The 11,493-nt window shown below is 35.1% G+C and overlaps 1 protein-coding gene across 1 annotated transcript; it reads left to right on the forward strand.

Moving 5' to 3' along the window:
• Positions 1–1,178: 1,178 nt before the first annotated feature.
• On the forward strand, positions 1,179–4,375 carry LOC132757772 (uncharacterized). The gene is made up of 2 exons (XM_060749163.1): positions 1,179–1,424; positions 1,707–4,375. The coding sequence occupies exon 2, from the start codon at positions 1,739–1,741 to the stop codon at positions 3,608–3,610; it is 1,872 nt and encodes a 623-aa protein (XP_060605146.1). The 5' UTR covers positions 1,179–1,424; positions 1,707–1,738; the 3' UTR covers positions 3,611–4,375.
• The last annotated feature ends 7,118 nt before the right edge of the window (positions 4,376–11,493 follow it).

Raw genomic sequence — 11,493 nt, forward strand, 5'->3', positions numbered from 1 at the left:
AAGCGCTTCTTTCTCCAGGTCATTAGCAATTAAAATCTTCCAAAACTCATGTTCTTCCCCTCCAAATATGTGAAAATTTTATTTCTGAGTCACAATGTGCCTTTAAGATACATGGAAGAAAGCCTAACATTGGATGCACGGTATAAAATCAAACATTAGATACATTGAAGAAATTCTAGCAGCGGATACGGTATATTAAAGAAAGTCTAACATTGGATACGTGGAAGAAAACCTAGAATTGAAAAATAATAAAAAAGCGATAGTTAAGATACAAGGAAGCAAATGTTATATTGGGTACATAGTAGAAAGCCATGTATTAGATACATGGAAGAAAACCTTACATTATATACATGGTAGAAAGCCTAACATTATATACATGGTAGAAAGCCTAGCATTAGATACATGGAAGAAAGCTAAACATTATATTCATGGAAGAAAACCTTACATAAGATACATGAAAGAAACCCTTACATTGAATACATGGTAGAAAGCCTAAAATATATATGGAAGAAATCCTTACGTAGAACGCCTAACATTAGATGCATTTAAAGGAAATCCTAACATGGTAGAAAGCCTTACATAAGATAGATGGAAGAAAATTTTTTTACATGTTTTAACATACTGAATTGAAAAGAAAAATATTTTTATACAACTGACATTAATTTTAGATTACTTTATGTCTATTTTAGACGTACTATTAAGAAAATTACTTTGCTTATCTTCTAAACCTGATTTGATTAAATGCTATAATTATATTATTTTCTTTATTGATTATTTAAGGTAATTTGCTACCTCAACATTTTAATTTACTTCAATATATTCCTTTTAACACAGATTCGCAACTTAGAAATACAACTTAGAGCGATTCTATTAAAGTACTTCTAAACAGGATTATGATTTTCAGTTATGCAATCTATTTAATTTAATATCACTTAAAAAGTATAAGAACAGAATTTTGATAAATGTTTTTAATAACATTTAATTCAGCCATTTTAGATCTTACAAAGAAAAACTCTCTAAGTAGATTTTTTAGATAAATCTGTTGCCATTAGAATTTACAATATCGGTGAAATATCATAGGTGGATACGAGAATATTTATCGGTAAACACTACATCGTATAACAATATAACCATGGCAATATATGATACGCCAAACTTAACCAGTCCTTCATTTATAAAAGTACTATTAAAATCTCTTTTTCTCAATACAATCAAAGGCCGCGATAAATACATGATATTGAACGCGCGTGTCTTAGACAACTACTGGGGCTTGGTCACAGCTGAAACGTTATATATTGAACGCAGTTTCTATCTTGGGAGAACTTAACAGGGAGTAGCATTCTTGGCTTTACAAATAGATACAACTGACACGGATCATTTCATGAGAATACTAGTTTGCGAAAAGAAGTCATGACTACTGAAGGGTAAAATGTTTACTAGGCTGTTTCATTCTGTATTTTAGTGTAGACAGGGAAATATTTTATACTAGAAAACGACGTTTCTAAATATTTCAGGGATAGTAAAGTATAAAAATGAAATAAAGAAAAGGATAAATTGAGTTATTGTATAAATTGTGCAAGGCATGTGGTTTTAAAGTCTTGAAAAAAAGTGTAATTAGGAAAATGAAAATTTGAAGGAAATTTTGCCATGTAAATTACTTTAAGGAAAACCGTTTTTAATTCACATATTTTGTATACCCATTTAAGATTTAAGTGTAACTACTAGAAGGTGAGATAGAATGGCTGACCAAAGAAGGTCATACGTTGATCACGTGACGTGCCCTATTTGTTTGGATTTATTGTTCAATCCACGTGCTTTACCGTGCATGCACACGTTCTGTGCTGAATGTCTCAATTCATACATCACAAGTGATTGTAAAACTGGAGATAAAAAAGGGCTTATCTGCCCGGTATGCAAAACCTTTATTAAGCCTCCACTCAAAGGAATGCTTACATGCTCCTGGGCGTATAATTTTCCATTAAACTTTGCTTTGAATGGACTAGTAAACGAAATGAAAGCCAAGCATAAATCTTTAAGGACCGCCAAACAAGCAGAACAGAATGCTGGGACGGGGAGTATGGTAGAAACAAAATGTGTAAGCCATCCGGACCGGGTAATTGAATTTCAATGTTTGGATCACTGTGACTCATTTTGTAGTGTATGCGCAGCACTTCTGCACCGGAAATGCGAACAAATTAACTTTCTTGGATACGCGGGAGATGAAGGGAAGATGCCAAAACATAACTATAAAAGCAAAGATGATTCCTCACATAGCCGTAAAATACACAGATCAATTATACGACTGAGTAAAAGTTTTGACGAAGGTGACCAAACCGTTCCAAAATCAATTGACCCTAATGTTCTTACAAGTGACTTTGCGCTTGCACGCTCGATTGTTGGAACCAATGAAACGTTTCCTAAAGTTGTAGGGAGCCGAGAAAATGCGAATGATGAGTCAGGAAAATATTTTCATCATGATGAGATCGTCAATAAAGAAGCTGTGAACGAAAGACCAGTCATACATACCCGAAAGTCGTTAACCAGACTGCATATCAAAGGAAATGAAAAGAAAGACGAAGCAGACGACATGGACATTCCTCAAAGTCAGGAGCCATATTCCTGCCATGAGAAACTCAGAAATGCGGAGACTTCTTCTACAGTTGTTGACGGAATTGCTATCGAACCAAAGACCCATTCGATGACTAGTTTGAACGATATTATAGAAGAAGATGAAGAAATCATTTCCGTTTCAATTGATGAAAATGTTTCCAAATCTCATTTAGAGCAGAAGAATAGGTTCTATGTTCGCACTCAATGTGACCAGAAATGTTGCTCTATCACCGGAATGTGCGTTTTACCAGACGGAAAGGTAGTTTTAGCAGATGAGGCAAACGAAAATGTAAAAATGTTTGACAGTAACGGAGTTTTTGAAACTTATATACAGCTTGAAACCGAGCCTTGGGATGTTACAGCCATCGAACAATACGAAGTAGCCGTAAGCTGTCCGTCTTCAAAGAACATTCATATCATGCTTACTTACGATTATTTGACGATAACTAGGACAATAAGTCTTGACAAAAATTGTTACGGGATATCGTATTATAACAAAGACATTTACGTTGCTATGGAGAACGAGATCCGCATCATAACATACGAAGGAAAGTTATCACAGAAAATATGTTCAGAATCAGTGAAGAAGAGATTGTTTACATTTCCGCTTTCATTTCCAAGAAATATTTTTAGATGTGCAAGATACATAGATTTAAATACTGACCAGAAAAATGTAGAAATCTTGGTATCTGATTCGTCTAGAAATTGTGTGGCGTCCATCAACAGGCATGGCAAAATATTGTCTATGCTAAAGTTAGGCAATGATGGCGTTCCATATGGGGTTTCGTTTGGAAATGGGAAAAAATTCTACGTTTGCACAGCGCCGGATATGCTACTCGCTATCCATTCGGATGAGCATGGAAATCGTATTAAAAAGGTATTAGAGATGAACGCCATTCAATCAGTACATTATCATTCTATGTCAAAGGTACTTTATATTTCTCGTAAAGCACATAACTTTGTTACGGTATACAATGTGAGACGAGACTCTTCACCATAATTGTCAATGTGCTTAGATAATTTAATCAACGGGGGGGGGGGGGGGTAGGAATTTTGACTTTTGATTTGTGGTTTGGTTTTTAAATGTCTTATTTTGCTTTTTTATTTTGTTTGTGTTGAAATTCAGTTTGGAGTGTTGTTTTAATACAACTCGACGAACAGCAAATACATTCTATATTTATCTTATGTTGTGTAGACTTGTTGCATTATGAATTCATATTGGAAAGCAGACCCCCCCCCCCCCCCCCCTCGAAAAGTCTTTTTTGACATTTAAATGAAAAGCTTGTATATCTTTTAAATGAATTATATCTAATAGGGTTCGTTTATATATGTATTTAATAGCCCACGTGATTTCGTTTGCAAATTGATACGGATTCATTTTTGGAAAATAAGTCCTATCAATTCGCATGTATATTGTCTTCACAATCACTTGCGAAATGGCATCCTTTTTGCTATAATATATATCATACTTTTTCACATATTTTGACAACCTCTTCAGTATTCTGTTTTTGTTGTTTTATTGTGTATGTTAATCTAGATTTACTTGCTTTTATATTGTCTGTTGTGTACACAATTTAAGAATTTATAGTTCAGCTTGAAGAAATATTAAAGTTTTTAATTCTTTCGTTTGTAATTTCTATAAATATAATCCCGTTTGTAAAGTTGTTTTTAAAACTTCCGTTTGTAAACTGCATATGCATTATTTCGTAAGTGTTTTAATATTCCCTACATTTGTTTCCTTCCGTTAGTAAAGATTTAAAATATTCTTCCGTCTGTTTTATTTTTTTACCATTTTCATAAATTCTTACGCGTTTAAACTTCTCGAAAATATACGAGTCTCAGGTCAATATTGCCAAACAATGACTTATGCATTTTGTTTCGATGTTTACTAAAAATGAGATAATAGGAGGTTGAAATATTTGATAAATATGTGGGCGTCAAATATCGTTTATTTCTTAACTAATTGTTTCTTGGAAACCGCACAGAACAGACTTATGTGGGATGTGGTTCAGTCGTGAACGTCAACTAAACATTTTATAAACCACACGAGTTATGATGATTTAAAACAACCCTTTAAAATTTTACTAACAATTAGCAATGTCAAAAATAATTTGTCTTATCAAATTTTAAAAGTAAAAACGAAAATTTGTCAGATTCAAGTGTTTTTTTTTTTGTTTTTGTTTTTTTTTTAAAAAATAATTTTCGTTTTTACTTTGTCATATCGTTTCATCTTATTTTATTTCTCTGACGGTTTAAGCCTTAGGGAAGCGGTAGTGGTTAAGGTGTATGTTTCTCCACCCAAGGATCATGGGTTCGAGCCCCATTCGATCGAAGCGGACTCGAAAGTGATTAATATAAGTTGCAACAACTGGTTTCGCAATGTTAAATTTTAATGAAAAATATTAAAACCCGCCACCTTAATATCAAAATAAGAAAAAAAATAAAACAACAAAACACAGAATAACCATTATATATATATATATCTTAAACTTGAGTAGTTGGTTTGCCCTGCTTTCAACATGGAACAGTCCATTCGAAGTTAAAAGGATTTCATTATCGAAACTGAAACATTTAAAGCATTTAGCTATCACCAGTATAGAGCCTTCTGATTGTTCGAATGTGCAGGTTGGTCGAGCTCTATACTGGCGCAAAGGCTAAAAATAGATTACTTCCTGGCAGGCTAAACACATTGTAAATTTAGTCGATGTATGATAAGGTCTGGTTGTCATACATGATTGTGTCTGGTGGTTATACATGTGTCTTGTAGACATACATGTGTCTGGTGATCATACATGTGTCTGGTGGTCACGCATGTGCCTTATGGCCATACATGCGCCTTTTGGCCATGCTTGTGTCTGGTGGTCATGCATGTACCTTGTGGCCATACATGTGCCTTGTAGTCATACATGTGCCTTGTGGTCATACATGTGCCTTGTGGTCATATATGTACCTTGTGGTCATATATGTACCTTGTGGCCATGCATGTGTCTGGTGGCCATACATGTGTCTGGTGGTTATACATGTGTCTTGTAGACATACATGTGTCTGGTGATCATACATGTGTCTGGTGGTCATACATGTGTCTGGTGGTCATAACTGTGCCTTGTGGCCATACATGTGTCTGGTGGTCATACATGTGTCTGGTGATCATACATGTGTCTGGTGGTCATACATGTGTCTGGTGGTCATACATGTGCCTTGTGGCCATACATGTGCCTTGTGGTCATGCATGTGTCTGGTGGTCATATATGTGTCTGGTGTTCATACATGTGTCTGGTGGTCATACATGTGCCTTGTGGTCATATATGTACCTTGTGGCCATACATGTGTCTGGTGGTCATACATGTGTCTTGTGGTCATACATGTGTCTGGTGGTCATACATGTGCTGCCTTGTGGCCATACATGTGTCTGGTGGTCATATATGTGTCTGGTGATCATACATGTGTCTGGTGGTCATACATGTGTCTTGTGGTCATACATGTGCCTTGTGGTCATACATGTGCCTTGTGGTCATGCATGTGTCTAGTGGTCATATATGTGCCTGGTGTTCATACATGTGTCTGGTGGTCATTCATGTGTCTGGTGGTCATACATGTGCCTTGTGGTCATACATGTGCCTTGTGGTCATACATGTGCCTTGTGGTCATGCATGTGTCTGGTGGTCATATATGTGCCTGGTGATCATACATGTGTCTGGTGGTCATACATGTGTCTGGTGGTCATACATGTGCCTTATGGCCATACATACGCCTTTTGGCCATGCTTGTGTCTGGTGGCCATGCATGTACCTTGTGGCCATACATGTGCCTTGTAGTCATACATGTGCCTTGTGGTCATACATGTGCCTTGTGGTCATATATGTACCTTGTGGTCATATATGTACCTTGTGGCCATGCATGTGTCTGGTGGCCATACATGTATCTGGTGGTCATACATATGCATTGTGGCCATACATGTGTCTGGTGGTCATACATGTGTCTGGGGATCATACATGTGTCTGGTGGTCATACATGTGCCTTGTGGTCATACATGTGCCTTGTGGTCATGCATGTGTCTGGTGGTCATACATGTGTCTGGTGGTCATACATGTGTCTGGTGGTCATACATGTGTCTGGTGGTCATACATGTGTCTGGTGGTCATACATGTGTCTGGTTGTCATACATGTGTCTGATGGTTATACATGTGTCTGGTGGTCATACATGTGTCTGGTGATAATACATGTGTCTGGTGGTCATACATGTGTCTGGTGGTCATACATGTGTCTGATGGTTATACATGTGTCTGGTGGTTATACATGTGTCTGGTGGTTATGCATGTGTCTGGTGGTCATACATGTGTCTGGTGGTCATACATGTGTCCGGGGATCATACATGTGTCTGGTGGTCATACATGTGTCTGGTGGTCATACATGTGTCTGGTGGTCATACATGTGTCTGGTGGTCATACATGTGTCATGTGTCTGGTGGTTATACATGTGTCTGGTGGTCATACATGTGTCTGGTGGTCATACATGTGTCTGGTGGTCATACATGTGTCTGGTGGTCATACATGTATCTGGTGGTCATACATGTGCATTGTGGTCATACATGTGTCTGGTGGTCATACATGTGTCTGGTGGTCATACATGTGTCTGGTGGTCATACATGTGTCTGATGGTTATACATGTGTCTGGTGGTCATACATGTGTCTGGTGGTCATATATGTGTCTGGTGGTCATACATGTGTCTGGTGGTCATACATGTGTCTGGTGGTCATATATATGTCTGATGGTTATACATGTGTCTTGTCGTTATACATCTGTCTGGTAAATAACGTACATGTTGATCATTTTTGGTGCCTATTCTGTATTGTTCATCTGATATTTAGAATTTAATTCATATAATATTTAATCAGAGATGAATTACTATTCCCCGCGCAAACTTAGCAAAGTCAGTTTCCTATCTAGCATTTTAACTGTAATATTTGCATGCGCAAGTTCGAGTCCTGTAAGCAAAATGATATTTACTTTTATTGACATTTTGGTGATAACACATTTTCTTATGTCTTTAAAGCCCCATCCTTATGCCTTACCCATCCTTTTTAATTTTTAGTAATTTTTCATCTGCATTTTTAACTTAGTCCTTATAAGCGCTTAGTCTTATAAGTATATTTTGATATACGGGCAATTAAGTCACATTTTGTTCTAGATTATAGACAGATATTTCTCGTCATTGATCTTTCGCTGTACTAGATTTTGCACCTGCGTGACCATACGATTCTTGAAAGTGGGGTTTTTATGCGGCGTTAAGAATATTTTATCGTCTGCCAATCTAAATATATCACACAGAATTGACAAATCGTGATCGTCTCTGGAAGGGTTTATTTGTCTCGGTTTTATACTACTCAATATTCAAAGAATATTTGATCTGCTTGTATAGAAAACATGAAACTAAATTAGCTACGTATCCATGATGTATAGTTACAAGTAATTAATAAATACGGTTTAAGTTACGAGGCAATTACAGACAAAAACACAGACTTTTATGGTTATTCTTGTCATAAAATCCATATAAACAGACATCATGGTTTGTGAGGAGTGTATTTGATATTCTTGGTTTTCAATCCTCAAGTTTTACGTAAAATTGATTTTTTTTATTGGCGACGACGATGAACGGCGTCGTCTCTAATGGAATGTTTTTTTTTTTGTGGCACATGGTAGGAGCTGTTATTATAATACATGTAGTTTATGTCATGTTGTGTTAATTAATTTTATTTTTGATTATTAAAAATCAAGTAAACAAATATGTTATTTCAAATGTTGTGCCTTGTATTTATTTTCTTTTCGACGTTTACTGACGGAAAATGCCGATATGTTCCGATATATTATGACCATGTACTGTAATGGATAAGAGCGAAAATAATTCGGAATTTCGCGAGATATTTCCGGTTCTTCAATCTTCACGAACATTAAATGAATAAACATGTATCATGTATCGAACATTATGCCTCCTTAACGAATCAATTAAAAAAATTTTTTTTATTTCTTTAGAAAGGGCAAAAACATGAACTTTATAACGTTTAGATAATGGTTTTAGAAACTATAAAATGATTGTTACCTAAAGAAAGTAGCGCTGAATATAAAATAACTTGTCATATAAGCAGCAAAATGTAAATAAAGTAGTATTTTGACTTCCATATAATTATAATACTAAATCTCTTAAACTCTTCTAATTGCCAACAGCAACAGAAGAAAAAGTTGGTTCAGATAATTAGTCAACGAGTAACTTTTACAGAAAAAAAAATCTGAGAAATAAAACTAAAAGCATTTCTTGTGCATAATGGGCCTGTAAAATAAAACTGATGCGATTTTTGTGTGTGCTTGGGTTTGTTAACCCTCGCCCCCGGAAAGAGACCATATGGGCGAGAAGATATGATTTAATAGGGGCAAGAGCCCTTAAAGAGGCGGAGTAGAGCTTCTAATGGGTGATGATTTTACTTTAGTTTACTCTATCGCGCTTAAACTATCATATGTTGTCCTTGAGTATTGTTGTTGAAGATTTAACATTGTGATAACATAGCAAAAGCGTAACATGATTCGTTTTAATTACCTTTTAGCAGTAATCTGACTTTAAATATAATTTTATTAAGCCCAAAATAAATCAAAATTGTGCAAGAGACCATGTCATAATAAAGCCAATTTAAAACCCTTCCGTGAATAATTTAGGCAATTTTAAGCATTGATATCATTGTATACACACCGGTCTCAAATAACCTTTGCGTTTATCGACTTAATTATTTTACGCCCAAATGAGTAAAATTTTGCCGACATGAAAGAAGACCTTTAAACTCGTGATATAGCAATGCACTGATATATTAATAAGCTATTATCCGAGCTACAAAAATATATAGACACTCAAGTTATGTTTCTATCCTTACGGTCAACATTGCTAGACGCGGAAAAAGTAGATGCGGACCCTAGAACTTCTGACATTTGAAGACATGACATGCTGTTGTTGGATTTTACGTCACACCAACACTGTATCACTGTAGAAGTCATATTGCGACTTTCCAGCAGTATTGGTGGAGGAAGACCTCTGGTGCCCTCTCGTGCGGTATTTCAGGCACGAACGGGCGCCTGAGTTAAACAACCGACGTTCCTTATTTTTTTTCTCAAAAGACATGTTGTTTAAACATGTGTGTGTATCTAATTTACGAAAAAGTAGCTGCAAACAATTTCTGCAAAACTAGTTCATCGCGAGTGAATTTGTTCGGGTTTTAAAATTATTTGACGATTATCTATTCACTCACTTGGAAATAGTATGATACGTAAATTTAACTAACAAGCGTACATTTTGGTGAAAGTTGAGGATTGGGTAGCAAATACAAGAAACATCTCAGAAGAATGAAGTAAAGGCAACAGTACTCTTAACAAAATCAAAAATCCTGTGTGCAATTTTGCTGTTGCTTTTATAAAAGCACAGTAAGCCTCAGAAATCCCTTTTTTTAATTCTTATAAATGTCAAACATGTGTTTGATAATGTTTTGATGATGGATTGAGAACATGTTAGATATTCAACAACTGACAATAAATAGGCTGAACATACAGTGGTGTGTTGTTAAGGTAGCAAAATGTTAACAAAGTTGTATTTTGACCTCCATACAAATTACTAATTCACTTAATATACCATTTGCAAACATAGCAAAATAAGCAAAATATAGTTTACGGATATGACAAATGAGTTTTTTATTTAAACTGTAACAAAATACCAAAGATAGAAAGTTTTTGAGAAATAAAAATTATGGCATTTCAATTAGGCTTTTAAATGTTATCTACGACATAAATTTGGTATCCTTCAAACTGACTCAATCCCGAAATTTTTGAAGGCCTGGCATTTTGGATCAACATTAACAAAGACACGTTACCTTCTCTTGTGTTATTTTCCTGTAAGCGTTTGTTTGATGAATTTTACCTTATTATCAAGGTGGGCAATGTAAATGTGTACAGAAATATGTTTTTCTCAGTCCCAACTTGATTGTGAATGACCATAATATCAAGATATTTCAGCCATTAACTTAGCAAATTCCGTCATTTTCCGTATTATTTCGGTAACCTCGTCACTTTCCGTATTATTTCGGAAAACATCGCCACTTTCCGTATCAGTTAGGCAAAAAAGGAAAACACTCGTAAGTCTGCATGAAATATAACATAATTGTACTCCAAGTTACTTTTTAAAAGCAGCATGGGGACATCATTTATTTTACTTTATCAACATGCAAAATTCCAAAATAAATCATTCTGCAGTGCTGAAATGAACCAAATGAAATTGCTTTTTATGACGTTCGTTACGTATGTAATATTATGACGTCAAATAACTCAGTCATTCCTGGATACGACGTCAGAACACAAAGAACAACATACAAATGAAATAGAGCAAGCGTTATTCAAAGATTTTCAAAGATGTAAAAGGAGCAAAGCTAGATTTAGGTAAGTAATTTCTTCTATATATTGAAATGTAGGTAAACATTAAATTTATGCGCAGCATTGGGGACAGTATGGTGCAATAGAAGCAGATTTTGTAACATTTACATGATTCATGATTGGTGCTTAAACAATAGACCAGTGCATGTCTTTGGGTTGATGTTAGGTCTATTTTTCATTTTTTATTTTTATTCTTTCTTTTTTAGTTAACTTCATCTTTAGAATTTTCGCTTTACAACATAACAATAAGCTAAATCGCTTAAATTATCAAGTAGCAGAAATAAATTTTATCGACATGCCTATTCAAAATATTATTTGTATAATTTTATATTTTTAAACATTTTCAGATATACCAAACCTCATTTTACTTTGATATTTGCTCATTTTTTTAATGTCTACTCTATTTTTAGTCATGCCGTTTCT

The sequence above is a fragment of the Ruditapes philippinarum genome, unplaced genomic scaffold (assembly GCF_026571515.1).
Source record: "Ruditapes philippinarum isolate M1 unplaced genomic scaffold, ASM2657151v2 ctg244_1_1_1_1, whole genome shotgun sequence".
In the NCBI taxonomy this organism is placed as follows: domain Eukaryota; kingdom Metazoa; phylum Mollusca; class Bivalvia; order Venerida; family Veneridae; genus Ruditapes; species Ruditapes philippinarum.